This window comes from Acomys russatus, chromosome 5 (genome assembly GCF_903995435.1).
Source record: "Acomys russatus chromosome 5, mAcoRus1.1, whole genome shotgun sequence".
NCBI lineage: Eukaryota > Metazoa > Chordata > Mammalia > Rodentia > Muridae > Acomys > Acomys russatus.
This window is the reverse complement of record NC_067141.1, coordinates 61,762,529-61,781,482: the sequence shown is the minus strand read 5'-3', so window position 1 is coordinate 61,781,482 and position 18,954 is coordinate 61,762,529. Positions and strand designations below refer to the sequence as shown.

The 18,954-nt window shown below is 40.9% G+C and overlaps 1 protein-coding gene across 8 annotated transcripts in view; it reads left to right on the top strand.

Annotated features, from left to right (window-relative positions):
• The window catches only part of Hpse2 (heparanase 2 (inactive)), a 686,746-nt gene that overhangs the window by 534,446 nt on the left and 133,346 nt on the right, over positions 1 to 18,954 (top strand). For all 8 annotated transcript variants that reach the window (XM_051146598.1, XM_051146595.1, XM_051146592.1 and 5 more), the window contains 2 exons: positions 3,748 to 3,854; positions 8,154 to 8,268. In XM_051146598.1, coding sequence (XP_051002555.1) covers positions 3,748 to 3,854; positions 8,154 to 8,268 — 222 coding nt within the window. The remainder of the gene's footprint in view (positions 1 to 3,747; positions 3,855 to 8,153; positions 8,269 to 18,954) is intronic.

The window sequence follows — 18,954 nt, the reverse complement described above, 5'->3', positions numbered from 1 at the left end:
TAATAGCCTCTTCCCCATCTAACTGTATGCACTTGGCCTGATGGTGGTGCCAAGTATGAGGTTGTGGGGTCACCTTGTGACGTGATCAGATAGTGGTTGGTTGTTCCCTGCTGTTCCTGCCACTGTTATTCCATGTCTTTCTAGGCCAGTTGTTATTATAACTCATGGGATTCAACAGGTTATACCCCAAGACAGTCTTAAACTCTGAATGTTAAGAGACAAAGATGTGTGCACTCATATTATAAAATACTAATACATTTTAGTATATTATTTTCAGAAGTGTTTTATAGTTAGATTATTCCAAATCCATACCTTTAAATGTTAATGAAGAATTTTAAGTCCAAGATAATGATTGCCAAAAGTCAAAGCTAGCTTGTGATTCATATCAGAACTCTCAGGATACATCTTCCTACATCATGTTTTTTATTTTCATGTTTAGATATAATCATTTTGCTAATGATAGATAGAAGAGAAATAATTCCCATATCAGAACATTCATCCCATTAAAATATGAAAGTTAGTGAGTTCTAGTACATTCATAAAATTTTTAAATCATTGCCACTCTTTAATTTTAATACATATTCAAGACTCACAGAGAAACCTCATAGTCATTACTAAATCACTCTCTCTTGTCCTCCACTTTAAACGCCCTTCTCTTTATCAACACTGTGGAACTACTAATTTACCATGCACCTCTGTAGACTTTCTAGAACATATTCTGGCTGTTTTAAATAAATGGATTCATACAATACATGACTTTTTATGTTGGGTTTCTTTCACTAAGCATGTTTATAGAGCTTATCTCTGAGGACAAAGTTAAACCCTGAGTATCGTGGAAGCCAACGGTTAAAAAAAAGAAGAAAAGGGGCTGGAAAGATGGCTCAGTGGATAAGAGCACTGCCTGCTCTTCCAAAGGACCTGGGTTCAATCCCCAGTACCCACATAGCAGCTCACAACTGTCTGTAACTCCAAGATCTGACACTCTCACATCAATGCACATAAATTAAAATTAAATAAATTTTTAAAAAAAGAAGAAAAGAAAATATATAAATACATTTTCAGTTTTAATTATAATGAAAGCAAAATATTTAATACATGTACATATACAGTTTATTTTAAGAAATTATAGTCTTCAGCTTCACTATATGATTTTTCAATCAAGATGTTTCTCTTGCTATGTTTATGATTTCTAATTCCCTTTGGGATGGACATTCTGAGCAATGTTAAGAAGTGTGAGATAGCTCCCTTGCAGCAAGCAAGATGCAGGCCCTGATGATTCTTTTCTTCCAGTGCACAAAGATGTTTAGGAGGGTATTGTCATACTTGTAACAATAGAAATTGAACCCTTGCTTTGTGATTGCTAAGCATATGTTCCCAAACCTTTAACAACATACCAGTGTGATCTCCATCATTAATTCTCATTATTTCTTCCATTCTTGGATACAGTTCTTACTTCTATCTAATTTATATAATATTTTACAATTTTATGTGCATTGTTTTGCCTTGCATGTATGCATGTCTATATATGTGTGCCCATATGCGCGTGTGTGTGTGTGTGTGTGTGTGTGTGTGTGTGTGTGTGTGTGTGTGTGAGAGAGAGAGATCCCTTGGAACTGGAGTTATAGACAGTTGTGAGCTGCCACATGAGTGCTGGAGATTGAACCCAGATTTTCTGGAAGAGCAGCTAGTGCTCTTAACCACTGAGCCATCTCTCCAGCTCCAATACTTAACAATTTTATTTCTGAAAAGCTCAGTAACTTTGCCAATACCAGTTTTATGTGAGTTATAAAGCAATGCAAATTCTCTCCTAAGTGAAAGTGGGACAGTTATAGGAAGCTATACCTAGGAAGCTATATGGTCACTTGCTGATGTCTACTTATGAGTTTGGTCACATGTATAGATATGTATCTCATATTATATATTATTATATGTGTTCATATAAATACATCTACATGTATTCTTTCTGGGATTCCTAAGATACAAAGAGCTAACTTATAGCATATTCTACCTCAACTTACAGCAAAACCTCTTGTCAGTCCACAAAAGGCGATGCTAATGTTTTATTTATTTTCTTCCTTTGTGTCTTAATTATATGTTTGACATATGTCCTTAAAACAATGTTTTTAGTCTTTATTACTGTATATTAATAAATGGTTATATAAATAACATCATACCGCAGGTGCCATTATGTTACTTTCTTTTTTAACTTACTACTGAAGCTTTAAAGCATATTTGTGTTTCTGAATGTAGGTTGAATTTGAATCTTTGCTCCAAATGCTGCATAGTAGTTCATATTTTGTATTGAATACATTTTATATTTTAGTCCTCTAACTGTGGACACCTGACACAGACAGTGACATGGTGAAATCTTCACACTTTTCTTTTAGAAATCTGAAAAATCATGGCTTTCATGAACATGTCTAGGAGAGGAGTCAGTGGGTATCTCAGGGCACTATTTTCCCTATCAACTTTCCTTATGTATTCCAGCATCCTCGAGTCCTGCTTCATACCCTAGCCATTATAGCAGCCATCAGACCTTGCTACTTGTGTAACACAGTGGAAACTTGTTTCTCTTCCTTCTCTGGGGTTTCTCTGAACAGGGGAAACATGCTCAGCTCTCAGAGCTACACATGAAATAAGGAAAGAAATAATTTCATTAGCTACTCTTTATCATCAGGAGACAAAAACCAAGATAAGTATACTTGCCATTGTCACTTTAAGGGACAGTTGGACAGTTTTGAGGTTTATATAGGCTTTTACCAAAATTTCTATGAGATTGAGTATAGGTTGACAGCACTGGTTGCCAATTTGAAAATATATCTTCCTATTGTCTTTTCCTTTTTTCCTTGTTTCAGGCCTATAGTTCACCATTTCTGCTAGTTGTTATTATTTCCTCAAATGAACTAGCTAGAGACAAGCTTATAACTCAGACTGAACTTTCAGAAGCTCCTAGTATTACCCATTACAAGAACTGCCAGATTGCTTTCCAGGGTATCTGCACCCTGAACGGAATAGTTTGGCCAGCCTCCAACATGTAGAACAGAGACTGGGTAATTTCGAAACTTCAGAGGGACACATTTTAACACAGCTTTGCCTCTGCTTAGAAGGCATGCAGCTGTAGGGTCAGAGACTTTTCTTTTTATATTTACTTCACTTATCTTCAAAATATGGTTATAATATACATGCCATGCTCATTATATGCCACTTCCCTAGAACATTCTCTCTCCCACTCAAGGTTTGTGACTTCTGATCCATAGACAGTGTGCTTCATCATACAAAGGCTGCAGCATGGCCCTGAACGGCATCATTTCTCATTACCTACTAACAAAGAAACAAGGTGTAGCTATTATTTTCCAGTGGAGGATGTGGCATCCCTACACCTATCTCACACTCTAGAATATGCATTTGCTCTATCGCACCACCACTTGGGTTTACTTAAGGAAGAGAGTGAATACATGTGAGCATTAATGCTTTTGTATGCATGTAGCAGCTTACTGTGCCTGCCAGGCAATCTGCTCCAGAACCCAGCCCTTTAGCCACTGCAGCAGGACTACCTCTATTTCTCTTTGCATGGTCTTCCTGTAAAAGGGAAGTAACAGATACACATCTTTATGAAGTAAAGCACAGATCATGACCACGTGGGAGCAGGGAATGAAAGACACTTCCTTTAGGGAGAGACAATGCTTCTCATTTGGGAACAGCCTTTAAAGTCTCATCTATCCTCTTCTGCTTTTGTTATGTGAACAGGTGGTCAATACATACACTCCAGGAAAGAAGATTTGGCTGGAAGGCGTAGTGACCACCTCAGCTGGAGGCACAAACAATCTATCAGATTCCTATGCTGCAGGATTCTTGTAAGTAATTTACATTTTCACTCCCAAAAATTTTCAAGAAAGGACAGTGTAACTATAACATACTCACTAGCCATTGCAAGGTGAGGGTCCTTTCCAGTGAAGTTTTTTCATCTATTCATTTGTGAATGTATTCAACCTTACTTTACAAACAGTAATTAGTCACTTTTCCAGCTGCTAACACTTTGTCAGACTAAAGCAACAGAGCACAGTTGACATCTTGCTAAGTCAAGAAGTTCAGACCATGGAGTTAGCAGCACCCATGCTCCCTTCTACTTTTTGTGAGTTAGGTGACAACAGGCATGGTTTTGTTCTCCAGAAACATGACTGGAGGGACTAGTATGTGAGATAACTACATTGCAAAGAATAATTGTGCTGTAATAATTATTTGATATATACTGGATCCAAGTGCCAAGCACTGTCTGAAAGGCTTTAGCACTTGTTTGACACTGCTGTTTTAGTGTCAGGACAGTGAAACAGAGGCTATGGTTGTTGTCATATTACAACTAAAGAAGTTGAAAGGCAAAGTTGAAGTTAGCCAAAGTAGCTCATCTAGCTGGTGGGAAGATCAGATTCAAACCCAGCTGGCCTTTTCCAGAGTCCAGCCTTACCCCACCACAATAGACCACTTCTTTCTGTCTCCCACAGCGTTCCTATAAAGGAAAAGTGATGGGCTTGCAGAGGAATAAAGAATTTCCCTGAGTGGAATTATCAGGAATGGTTTCACAGAAAAGGTGGTATTTTGAGGACATGGAAAGAGTGCTCTGTTCTTCATAGGTGAAGAGTGGAAGAACTGACAGTGAGAGCCCTCAGGCTGAAGAAACATTACAGAAGAGGCATGGCAGAGGGACAGTGACTAATGTCGAGTAAAGCCTTACTTCAGCAGAGATATAGTGAAGGCTGAGCCTGCGAAGAGGGTTGACCCAGATCATGGAAGGTCATGAAGACCATATAATAAAAATGAGTCCTTGTTCTTGGCTCATACCAAGCCACTGAAGATTCTGAAGAAGAGATAATATGATAGACCTTGTCGGTATTGTGCACAGGATCTTGGAAAGGATGAGAAAATGCATTTGAAGGCCACTGTAGTTGCCTGGAGAATGACTTGAGCCAGGAGCATAGAGCTCTGCCTAGCTCCTCAGCATCACATGGCCAGCACAAACCCCTTGCAAGCAGAGACTAACCAACTATCCTTTTCTGGTCCATTATGGTCCTGTGGCCCAGGTTTTCTGGCTGAGAAATGTACAAACTGTAGCTTTGCCCTCAGCTATGTGTTTTGCTAACAGCTGTTTTTAATTAGACAGATGCAGTTCCCCTCCATTGAGACAGCTTCTTTAATACATTTGTGAAGAACAGACCAGGCCAGCCAAGTAGACACCATTTTCAGATGGAATAATGTCAGATGGACATGAAGACAACTGCTCAGTGTAATTCATGGTGTTACTTTGGGTCTTCCATGTTTGTAACCTCAGCACCTAACATTATGTTTCACAAACAAGTCCAATAAGCATGGTTCAAATTAATGACATGGAGTGAATCAGCATTGAATGCAGTATTGCTAAGAGTCTTCTCTCATAATATACTCCCCACTAGTTAGATATGAATCTTGTTGCCAGGGTAAAAAGCTAGGTTGGCAGTCAGTACTCAGGGAACCCCTAAGAATCAGCTCAGAAATGGCTCTTTCTCAGCTATCACCAAATGACTCTGATTTGAAGTTCAGCGAGCAGCCCAGCTGTACTGAATGTTTTCCTACATACTCTTCCATTTAAGGAATGATGTGAAATGAAACGTCTCACAGACCTTCATAGAAGCAACTGAAACAGAGACATGCCTTTGCGTGAGCACCAGCCAAATAGCCATAGCACTGGCTCTACATGAACATTGCAGAGGAACATAGTTGCTGATATTTGGGCTGTAGTTGAGATTATCAGCGCTTGGGTGACAGAGATTAGATAAGCCCAATTCGTTCTGCTCCTGGTCTTTGCTCTCACTTCCTTGTCATCCATCCCATCTTAACTCCATTGGCAGCACATAGCAATGTGCTGTGTTCTTGAAGGTATATAAACTGTTTCCTAGAAAAAATAATACAGGGTCAGCATTCTAAGAAGCTTCAAGAAGGTAACAAGTATATGAAAAGATGGCACTTTCTTAGGACCTTTTCAACATGTCACATAACTATGGGCTTCCTGGGGCATGTGCAAGTACATGCACAAAGCAGAGGTCTCTGCTACCGGACTCAAGGATAGGGCTACTCTTTTAGTCTTGAAATTCCTAGAAATACTGCAAATTCATCTTGATAGGCTGCCATGTCTTCAATAATACGTAGTAGGTGTGAAATAAACATTGTGGAGTGTGCAAATAGACACTAAACATGTGAGCAATGGGATCGTTTTACACAACACCATAGTCCTGTGTTGCTGTGCAGATGGTGCTGACGGTGATGGGGCTCATGCATGTGTGCTTACACACATTTTATTTCTTCTAGAAGATGAGACTTCATGCTTTCTTTTACAGATAAATATTAAATATAGACCATGATACCGCTGTGCTTTTGGAACATGGCAAGAGCACTGATTTAAGAGGTGTTCACCCAGAGTTCTTGTTGCATCTTTGGTAATCCCTGTGCTACTGCGCCTTAGGATTAGAGCAAGAGCTAAGCTATTACCCTGGTTTCACAGGCTTGCCAAACTAATGAAAGTAATCAAGACAAGTAGTCTTGCCATGTGATGTTCTCAACGTAATTTCCATCCTCTGGGTCACAGTGTTCCGTCGTGAACAGAACTAACACAACAAAGGTTCTGCTCTATTGTACACAGACTTCTCTCTTGATTTAAAAGCTTTGTGTGCATGTTTTGCCTTGCTTTTGGTTTTGGGTTTGTATCTCTAATTGCCAGTAAATATGCTCATTTCTATGAGAATAAAATAAAATTGTAAATGTAAAAAAAAAGATTTGAAATGTGAACACTATTTATTCATAATATAAGAATTAGAAATGCTCTTTTTTCCAGCAAGGAAAAAACTTAATTCTAGAAGTCATGGGTTTGGAGCCCCATATGGTTTCAGATTTGGGAAATCATAACTATGCATAATTTTTCCCATGTGCTAAATGGTGATTTTCAAAGTTTCTAGAATCTAATTTTATCCAGATAAATGTCAACCTAAACAGTGCTGTGCACCTACAACATGCCAGGAACTGTGCTTAGTGTTCGGAGTATAAGTTCAAATGCTGTGTGATTGAGGAGCTCTGATGATGGGGAATGAGAGAGAGGTCAGTGAGTACCACCATCCACCAGGCTGGCAGAGGGCACAGACAGGAAGCTCTGTGAAGGTAGATGGTGATACTGCTAGCTAGAATGCCAGAGTTTACAAGAGGGCATGTATTAACACGGGAAGACTTTTGACAAATGGAAAGAAATTATTTAGAGGAGGGAAGGTAGAAAATGCTAAGCAGGAGTTAAAACATGTAAAGGCTTGGTCAGCATAAGAAAGCATGCTCTGTTGGCTATCCAAAAGTAGTTTTGTGCGGTTTAGACTTGTGGAGTGTGAAGTTTAAGGTAAAAGCAAAGAAGAGGTGATGGTTTCCATAGTGGCAATACACAGAAAGCAAACAATGCATGCCTAAATTGATGAATGAGCCAAATTTGTCAATTACAAAGGCAGAACCAGCAGGGAGTTTGGGAGAAGCTAGGGCAGGCTTTGAGTTGTGTAAAGTAGGCATTATGCATAGTCAGATATAAGAGCATGCTCAGTGCAGGTTTCCAAATGCAACACATATGCAAAGGTAATACGCTTATGGTGTCAAGGAAAAACTACACTGTGACAGTAGAACATCAGGGGACCAAATGACAAGGCTATTTTGGGATAGGTCATAGCCTGTGTAGGTTAGAATCCCGTAAAAAGTGTGTGTGCTGTTACAGTGAGGAGACTGAGAACGAAAGGTGTACTGTGAAGTCCTGTGGTTATATGTCTGTGTCCAGCGAGGCCGCATTTGGATTCTGAGTGGTTACTGGATATATTTGTCAGCATTCAGAAGTAAAGTATAAGCCATAGCGGGGGCAGCTTTATGACCATGAACAACCCACTGCATCCCCTCAGATTTATTTTCCTGCAAAGTAAAGCGATTAGGTTTGATGATCTTTGAGATCTTAGAGCTTCGTGTTGAGCATCTAACATGATTTTCTCCTTTAAAATGGCAAGTAAACTCAGGGTGCTGGGTTACTGTGTGCTGAGCTGATCTTCACAGAGCCGGTTAGGCACCATTTGAAATGTACTGATGTGGCTTTTCTTTTCTCTTTCTTTTAGATGGCTAAACACTTTAGGAATGTTGGCCAATCAGGGCATTGATGTTGTGATCCGACATTCATTTTTCGACCATGGATACAACCATCTGGTGGACCAGAATTTTAACCCATTACCAGTAAGTGCTGGATAAAGATTCCTAGTTCATTTCCATATCATTTGGTTCTTTTGATCATGACTTTTTCCACACTAGTAGAATTTTCTCCTCTTGCTATTGCCAGTCTCTTTCTTAAATCAGAACACTCTCGTCTTTGATTCCATGAACAATTCCATAGGCTTTTGGCTTCAACACCCTACACACACCTACACAGACCCCCCCATATGTATATGCTTACATACACATATATACATACATTTATATGTGTATAATGTATAAATATATTACTTTAGCAAACTTTGTACAATTAAGATTCCACATCTACTTGTGGCCTGTTTGAACTCTGCTTGAGGGTGAATTTTTCCAGATTGTTTTCTTTTAATGCTAATAGGAGGCATTAGTTAACGTCAAATGCAGCATGTTGAAAGCAGATGGGAGCATTCACCAAGATCAGATACAGTAAGAGCCCGTATCTTAGGGAAGGGATAAAGTGCACTCGGAGTTAGATGTTGACCCCTATGTGACAATGAAGGCCGAGTTCTAAGTGACCTGTTACATAATCATCAGAGATATCTTACTTAGCCAAGTTTTTTGTTTTGTTTGTTTTGTTTTGTTTTTCCAGAAATAGCATACAGATGATTCTTTTACACAGGTATCATCTGATGGTCTGACTGAAGGTCACACTCTTCTCCTTGTACCTGTGGTTGCTCTTTGAGATGCTCTATCTGCTTAATTTGAAAGGTCACCGAGGGTGTGAGACAGGGAAAGGGGAGTATAGCTCCAGCCATAGGCCCAAGTCCTGTGCCTTAAATCTCTGTTGCCTTGAGGGTCCTGGGAATAAGCACACACTGAAATAGCATGTATTCCTGCCATTTTCTTCCCTTTAGCTATTTCTACCCCACTTATTCACCTCCCAGACTCCAAGTCAAGGCCTTCAAGGCCAGAACAAGGGATAGTGCAGCCCACAGGAGTATCATTCTCAAGTCTAAACTTTTTATTAACAGAACAAGATTAAATCTTGAAATAAGTATGTGAGGCTGAGGTAGGCAGGAGTGGGGCAAGAGTTTTCTGCTTAGAACCAGAGAGGTTTGTTTTGTTTTCATGTGTTTGTATAAATAAGCCAAAATACTTAGAAAACTATCTCCAAGGCATAAGTGTTAAGCAAACATCTTCTACTTGGAATAATATAAGAGTTGGGTTTTTTTGTTTTGTTTTGTTTTGTTTTGTTTTGTTTTAGCTACAGGTATTGGAAAGAAAACAAAAATGAATACATAAATAATAGAATATTATGAATGTTCCTGGGTGTATGTACAGGAAGGGTTTTTCTTTTTCTGAGCATGTGACAAGGAAAGAGACAACTGATGGGGAGAAACCAGATATGCAGACATCACACAGCTTTCTAAGCAGGGCAGAGGCTAACACAAAGGTCTCAAGGCAGGAACAAAAGTAACATAGCGTGTCTGCAGAAACACAAGACCACAAGTGCCTGAGGCATGGAAGGAAGGTGGAGACTTGACAGAAAGGAAATAGACAAGAGTCAGAGTGCCCCAGGCAATTGGACTTTTCCTGAAATAGTAAGAAATAAGTCAGTAAAGAGCGTTAACCAGGGAAGTAATGCTCATGTCACACAATACATCGAGTGCCAGTTTTAACAATGCAAATAATGCCTAACAACTCACACATTACTTCATGGTGGTCTTTTATTTGATGTTTCAGCAAAACTCCAGTCCTCCTTTTTTCTCCATTTCTTCCCTCATTTGAATTTCACTCTTCTTCATCATGTCCTACTTGCTTAACTCATAATTTCTGGCGTAATTCCTGGTGAACTAAAATGACAAAGCCCCTGTGCAGAGCCTCGAGAAATGGAAAATAAGCATAGGAGATATTGTAGTTCATCAGAGCTGCTTGCAATAAGGCGTACTGGGGTAAATAAGGCTTTCTTAAGTTTCCTGAAAAAATTAAAAACTAAAGAGCAAGTGAATATCCAAGGCTAGAGAAGTCGAAGTAGCCAGGACTCCCAGGGTTTTCTAGCTCTAAATCCTATTCTGTCTTTACTGTGTCACATTATCTCTCAAGGTTGCTCACTTAGGTATCTTTGTCAAGGCCTGAGGCAAAATCTGCCTTTGACTTAAGTCTGGAGATAAATAGGAGCGAAGGAAGCAAGCTACCACGCCTCGGTGCCACTGCCCAAGACCATGGCCATATAGACATTAAAGACACAAACCTTCACAGCTTTATTCTCCCCAGATAAGAGTAACTGCCAGTGTCTCTCTTTAAAGGCATAGCACAGAAATCCTCAGCTGATGCCTGGTGGCTGCAGAGCTCGCATAAGCCTATAGATGCTGAAACAAGTTCCTTCAAAGTAGCGCAAAGGCCCAAGTGAACTGGGTAACCACAGTTCTGAGAACATCAAGGTCTGATAAAGAAACCATACATAAAAGCACTTAAAAGGTAGCAAGCTCCTTTTTATCTTTCCTTGTAGCAAATTCTGTTCCTTATAAGTAGAAAACTCCACAGCTGGGAGAGTGTGTCCCACGTCTCCCCTGGAAAGAATTTACAAGGCCAGACCAGGGTGTGATCTGAGAGATGCGACCAGCTAGCCCCTAAGATGGGTAAAGGAACTTGACCTGAGGACCATATTGGTTGCTATGTCAGAGAGCTGTGGAATTGGTAACTAAACATTGCCAAGAAAAACTTGCAGAATTTAAACTGTGGTTACATCTTCAGGAGAGCTTAAGAGATTAGAGGATTAGTGAACTGTACTTTAGCTTTCTCCCTGAAAAATAAGTATTTTCTACTCCCATTCCTTTAATCCAAGCTTAGTATATTTCAGGGGAAAAAATCTTATTAGCAAATTTATTTCTGTTTTTGCTGGTGCTCTGGGGTAAAATCCAGAGACAGGGAGCCTCTGGGCTTCAAGGCTCCTCAGGCCATGTCCCATACCACTCTTCCCTTTCTGGTTACCTCAGCTCTGGCAGGGCCATTGCAATAGCACCTGTCAAAGGTAAGAGACAATATCAGGAGAGGATGACACTTTAAAAATGGGCTTCTAGGACTTAGAGTGAGGGAAAATGGTACAGAAGACATTTAGGGTGGGGGAACTATTTTGGATGACACTAAATACTCCATATGCTGATTCCAAACCACAGAATGGACGCCTTCGGCAAATCCTACTATAAAGTAAGGACTTTCCGTGTCACTGATGCAAGTTCATCAAATGTAAACCATGGCTCTGGTGAGAGATACTGATAAAGGAAGAGACAGAGCACATGTGACGACATGAGGCACATGGGTATCTCTGTGCCTTTGAGTCAGTTTTCTACTGCACCTGAGGACTTCTCCTTTACAAAAAGAGTTCAGAAAAATAGGGTTAGGAGGGGTGATGAAGGGGAAAGGGGGCAGGGGGGAAGGGAGGGAATGACGGAGGGTTCTGTTGTACTCCTTCACTCAGGAAAGACTTCCCTGCTGCATTCCTTGTTTCTTCGTGGGTTTTCTGCTAGAAAAGTGGTACCCTCCTCCTGCTGTGCGACTGTCTTCCTCCTGAGAAAAGGAGCACATTTTAGTTAAACTACACATTGTCATTCACTCCCACCCTTTCCCCTGATGGCCCTGACATTGGGAAAGAGGCGACCTGTGAGTCTCCACAGCCAGGCAGTCAGTTGTGAGCTCCCTCGGGAGTAGACGATGTCTGTGCAGGAAGAGGTCTGCATGTTCAGTGGACAGAGTCCAGACCCCACCAACCCCGGGCCCTTCTCCTCGGAGAGGGTTTGGAATTCAGCTTGCTGCTTTTTTAAAAGAGTGTGATTTACAGAGCTTTCAGGGAGAGGAGTGGGGAATCACTAGTCAGCATCTTCCTAACTCCCACGCTAGGACAGCAAAAGGAGTCCTCACACAGATATAATTCAATTGAAAAAAACTGAGCTCTGAGCTCTCCGTGATGTGGATGTTCAGATAAATAAGATACAGTCTTCCAGCTGCTGAGTCAGTACCCACTGTGTGTTTGTGAGATTGCAGCTCAGGCCAGTTTAGACCAGTGTAAAGAGCTGGGCCATGCTATCTTAACATGTCTACTCTGGGCAAAGCGGTCTGGCTGTGTGCTGTCAGCACTCATTTTTGCTTACTGTCCTTGATGAAGAACAATAGATATCCAGCGGCCCTGTGCACAGCCGCTGAACACTCTCTGTGTATGTTGTTCTGGAGTACAATAATCAGTCATGGGTTAAAGCTCAGCTCAGTAGTCTATAATGAAATTAAGCCCATGGTTGCCGTCACCATAGCAACATTCTCAGAGCCAAGCCATCACTGTTCAGATGTCATTTGGGTTTTGGAAAGAAGCTCTGCCTTTTACTGTTGCCAGTCTGGCTTACTTGGTTAGCCTAACTGCCATACAGTTCTGGGGTGAGTTGTTAAGCATCCCATCCTCCTTTCTCCCTTCAAGATGTTGTGGATAGTCACCCCGTATGCGCAGCATAGCTGAGGTGCCAGCATGCTATCAGCTGACTGGAATTACAAATCCATATCCCAGTGTTGCTGGATTGCCTGAGACGTGGAGCATCACAAGAAGCAGCAAGGGGCTATTCAGGAAGGCCTTCTGGAAGAGACACTGCCTAGGTGAATCCTCAATCAGTGGCACGTTCGCCATAGGGAGGCAAGTTTAGGTGGGGGTGGAGCATCCAAACATACGCAGGCACAAATACACAGAAGCACCCGTTTTCCAGTGTGTCATGGAAGATGAATTATGAATAATTATCTCAGAAAGTTTTTCCCATTGCTATCCCATGGCCACACAGGCTGTGTGAAAATTGAAGAGTTCAAAAGCTAAAAACCTGGAGGTGGTATGGCATGGGAGGAACAAACCAGACAAACTAGCCTGTGACCTATTTCTTAGTATAACCTTTCTTCTCTTTCTTTTCTTTCCCGTGGGATCCATCAGGAACATGAAAGAAGCAAAGTGTACCTGTTTAGGGGAGCTGTGATGTGAAATTCAATCCTGTCATTAGGGGCCCTAGCAAAGACTTTTCCATGTGCAGCCTTCTTTGTGGGAGCCCACTGCTGCTGAGAGAAGGGCAGCCTTGGCTGTGGGATCAATCACTGGGCCTCAGGCTGCCTCCATCAATGGCCAAAGCACCGGGCTACATGCCCAGTGAACATGACTCGCTTCTTTTCTCCTCTGTGCCTCTAAGCCCTGGCTGTTGAGAACAGAGCCTGTGCTCTGCACCATCTGACCAGGCAGGCAGCACTTGGCTGCTGATGCCTGTACATACAAGCTTCTCTGATTAGTTTACTGCCCATTCTCATCTTTTCTCTATTTATCAGCTTGAGCAATATGCACAGTACGTCAGCAACCTACATTAGTATTTGTCAAAGCTCACCCCTTTGGACCTGGAATGAGACGGAGCTGAAGATGCAATACTGTAAGTTTCTAGTCATATGAGCCTTCCTTTCCTCTGTGAGAGAGGGTAATAACTGCCGAGGCTGGAGAGTGGGGAGTGGTTGAATTTACATCTGGCCAGCTTTTCCAGTTCCCTCCTATATGTGCTTGAAATTAGCAGAAAACTGCAGTGAGCATCAGTTGCCTCCCCTATGAGAACAGAGTCTGTGTCAGAGGCCTACCAAGGCTGGCATGAGCCAGCACATGTGTTTCTTTCACCCCATCATAAACATTCAGTGACGGTTAAGTGCTCTTTGTTGCTTGTGAAGCAGCTTGTTAAGATATAAAATTATAATCCACAATAGCAGTTATTAACAATAAGTGGACACAACTGTGATGAGGCTATCTGAATATTTGTATAGATGTATAGATGTAGATTCAATGATGACTAAAGTATGAACTGTAGATTTTTTTAAATTAAATTGCCAGAAAATTAAAGGAACAAAAAGGAAAGCTGTGATTCCTGAATTTGAGAGGAATTGACTGCAAATAGTTAAAGACAAACTAAATATTCCATTTTCTTTCCCTCCTGAGAAGATGCAGCCTAATTTACCTAGTGAAAGCAATTAAGGCCTTGGCAGGGCTGCAGCACTAGCTCTAACACCTTCCTGTGTGTTTATAAATGGCCCAATAAGCCCTGGAAGCCATGATGTCACATCAAAGTGCTCATGACAGCACATTATGTGACTCACTGAGTAGCACCAATTGAAAATCTCACTCTGCCCTCGTCCATTTACATTGCTCCCAGATTGAAGTCCTCACAGCTACTGCAAATTGTGTAGCAACCTAGACAGACCAGAGAGAAGAAGCGACCGCAGCATGGCCTTGCCTGAGGTTAGGAGCATCCCAGCCAGCCTTGAGGCAGCCTGCAGATGACGGGGAGCAAGACCGGCTCAGGAATGAGAAGAGCCAGACCTTGCCTAAGCTGGGCCAGCTTGCCCAGACTAGGAAAATTGCCTAAAATAATCAGATCAGAAAGAGAGGGGAAACAAGTAAAAAGGAAGGGGAAGAAATGCCCTGTCGTGAGTTGGAAGGCCTTCTGGTAAATGTCACAATAAGACAAACTTAAGGTTATTTCATCGCAAATACTGTGTTTGTGACATATAGACAGTGATTCTGAGAGCCAACAAGAAGCTCCTGATTGGTGACTGTTAGAACTAAAAATAATGTGTCTTTTTTCTTAGGACATTTTAATGTTTTAGTAACTATTAGTTTTAGATGAAAGTTCTTTCTAGAAATAAAACAACCCTGAATTCAGCACTAAGCAAACACACACACACACGCCTTTATACACACATGCACATATGAACCTGCACACATACATGCATGCACACACATACAAAAGATTAGAGCAGAAAGGAGATTAAAGAAGTAGGAATAAAACGTGGAAATAGAAGAAGTAAACATAAATTCTGGCTTAAGTTGTTTAGATAATGCTACCGGTCATTAAATACTTGTCTCCCTAACTTTGAGCAGTTAGCAACATCTTATTTCATCTCACATTTGGCTTTAAGCATGCATGGCAAAGATTGAACAAAATATACTGTTATTATTTATTCTAGACATTAAAGTACATGAATGGGGGCTATGGAGGATATGAATATGAGGTAGTTTAAGAAGTAACTTACACATCCTCCTTCCTATGAGACATGTCCTGCCCTGTGTGTGACTCTTCCTAATCAGAAGAGACCTCTTCTCACGGCATAACCACTCGCAACCAGTCTACAAAACATCAGGCCAGCACACGCTCAGCAAAGAGTGTTACATAGAACCCTGAGTCATTGCAAAGGCTCTTACCCTAGGTCTCCTGAGGTTTATTTTCCTTGCTAGTGGCCTAGCCCAAACTTTATCGATTGATTTTAAGACCTCTCCACCCTGCAACCACCAAAAAAAAAGAAGAAGAAGAAGAAGAAGAAGAAGAAGAAGAAGAAGAAGAAGAAGAAGAAGCTGTGAAAGTGAGCTAGCTATCTTTATTCAACAAATTCATGAAAGTTGGAGTCTTTCCTTCCCATAGTTGCTCAAAAAAATGAACCGTTTTTTGTTTTGTTTTGTTTTGTTTTTTATTTCTCTGTGTAGCCTTGGCTATCCAGGACTCACTTTGTAGACCAGGCTGGCCTCAAACTCATGAAGATCTCCCTGCCTCTGCCTCCCGAGTGCTGGGATTAAAGCGTGCGCCACCACGCCCAGCTCAGAATGTAGCTTTGATTCTCCCTAGAGATGAAACGCATTGAGTTCTTTCTATTTAAGCAGCTTTGAATGGGAAGGAGAAGAGAAAGACACAGGTACTATTTCACAGGAGAAAAAAGCAAAACAACACAAAAGCATTGGAATGTTTTGTTTTGTTTGTGTGTGTGTTGGAAAGGGCAACTATTTGTGGGTGTGCAAGTATGTGTGAAGGCTAAAGGTCAACCTTGGGTATAGTTCCTCAAAAGCCACTTTGATTTATAACACAGGGTCTCTCACTTGTACCAGGGGCCCATAAGTAGGCCAGGCCAGCTGGCCAGAGAGCTTCAATGATCCACTCTTCTCTTCATCCTCAGTGCTAGGAGTGAAAGCTCATACCACCATGGCAGCTCTTTTACTCCGGTCCTGGAAATCTGGTCCAAGTCTGCATGCTTCCACAGCAAGCACTCACTCACTAAATTATCGCCCCAGCTGATTGTTTTGTTTTTCTAACAACAGTTTTAGTAAGGGGCTAAGGAGATTGTTCCATTGTTTGCTATTCAAGCATAAGGACACGTGTTCACATCCCCAGCACAGACATGAAAGCCTGGCCTGAGAGTGCACTATGTAGCAGAGACGGGTAGGTCCCAGAGGCTCACTGGCCAGTGGTGAAATCTAGGATTAGTGAGAGACTCTGTCTCAAAAAACAATACTCAGAGTGACTGAGGAGGACATCCCAACATCAACCTCTGGACTCTACATATTCCTCCACAGGTGGGTGATCATGCCCACATACACATGTGTGCACCACACATTTGTACTGTACTTGGTATATTCATACAGATGTACAGCCTGAAAAGATAACTGCATGCCTAACAGTAGTTATTTCTCATTCTCTCATGCCCCAGATTCTGTAAAGTACGAATTTATTTTCTGTCTAGAGATTTGCCTCTTCTGAAGTTTTCATATCAATGGATCATGCAGTATGGGGCCTTTTGCATCTGGCTTCTTTCACATAGTGTAATGTTTTAATGTTGAGTCATGTTCTAGCATTACCAAGACTTCATCCTTTTCTCTTGCTGAATAATATCCTCCTATTAGTCAGGTTCTCTAGAGAAATAGCATATAGAGATTGTGTGTGTGTGTGTGTGTGTGTGTGTGTGTGTGTGTGTGTGTGTGTGTGTGTTCTAAAGAGGATTTATTAGAGTAGCTTACTTACTGCCATCTGGCCAAGAATCCAGTAGTGGTTCAGTCCAGGAAAATGTCTCATCTGGTGGAATCCCAAAGACATAGGTTCTAATGCTAGTGGCATAATGTCTCAGCAGCAGGATAGATGAACTAGTCTCTAAGAGTGAGAACAAGCAGGCAAAAAGCAAAAACTTCCTTCATGTCCCGGGCTGCCTCCAGAGGTATGGTCCAGATTTAGGGTGGGTCTTCCCACCTCAAATAATCCAGTAAAAAAAAAATACAGGTATAATTAAGTTGAAACCCCAAATTAGCCATCACAATCATAATGTACAGATATGTAGCATTTCATTTATCAATTTATTGGTAGATAGTATGACTTGCTACATTTTTTAATCTAGTATAACAATGCTCAGCTTAACATACATGTGCAATATAGTGTATGTTTTCACTTCTGTTGGGTGTATAGCTAGTACTACAGTTGGAGTAATGGAATCTCCTCCAAAATTTCTTCTATAGCTTTATCCTCAGTTAGCAATATTAATATATGTGGCCTTTGGGCATCAATTGTATCATAGGCTTCTTCATCATGAATGAGATTAATAATACCCTTTTATAAACGGGCACAAAGTTGAAGGCTGTGCTCTTGCCCCTGCCATTTTTTTTCCACATGGTGAAGATACAGCATAGCTGCCCTCTGAAGGTGCAGCAACAGAGCGCTACTGGACGCAAAATCAGCTCCCATCAGACACCAGCCATAGTGCTTTGATGTCAGCTTCCAGAACCATGAGAAATAAATTCTTGGTCTTTATAACTTGTGAAATCCTAGTGGCTTTGTTACAGTAGCATAGACTAAGCTTTCTAGGAATGGAACTACTGGCTCATCTGAAAAGTCTGTGTTTAAATTTTTGAAGAATTACCAAGCTGTTCTTACAAAATGTTTTAACCATTTTGTATTCCTGCTGTAAATATACAAGGGGACTGCTCCCTAGTCAGGGGATCCTGCACTTGCAAGAGTGAAGAAAGTGAGCTCATCTCGGGCATCTATATGTTTATTGCTTGCTTCTTCTGATGAGGGTGCAAGAAGTTAACTGCTTGAAGCTCTTGCTGCTGTGACTTCCCTTGACATTGTAGACCAACCTCAAGCTGTAAGTTGTAGTGCCCACTTTCACTGCTTAAATTATTCCTGTTGTGGCATCTTATCACAACAACAGAAAAGAAACCAAGACATTCACAGATCCAAAATATAAGTATCTGTACTAGTTTGAAACATGACTGTCTTCAAAGCAAACAAATTTATTGGGTATAAGGAAAAGCACAGCATAAAGACAAAGGTGTCAGTTCTTAGAGACTAACAGTCTCTTATGGGCATGCACTTAGCAACAGACTCTCAAATAACATAAGGCAAAATGAGGTAAAACTAACTAAATAAATAAATAAATCTGTTATCATAGCTGGAGACTTTTTAACATACTTTCATTAAAAATTAATGAGTTGATCTTCCCAATTCAGTTAATGTAACCAAGATAATCCCCACAGACATGCCTAAAAGTGCATCTCCCAGGCGATTCTAGATTCTGCCATTTTGACAGTTAACTATCAGTCTTGGTATATTTCTCTTTCTACTTACTTTTAATCTAGATGTGTCTTTATATTTAAATTAGTTTAATATGGAAAGCCTGGGGTGGGTTGCTTTTGTTTTTTCTCTTTCCAAGGTTATAGTGGTATTACGTCATCTCCCCCTTCCCTTTCCTCTCTCCAAATCCTCCCATATACTCCTTGCTTTCTACTTTCTTTTCTTTTTCCCTTTTATTGAAAAGAGAATCTGTTCTTTCTCATATGGTATATCCTGATTACAGTTTCCTTTTTCTCTACTTTTCCTAGTTTCTCCCCACCTTCCCTACCACTCAGATCCACTTCCCATTCCA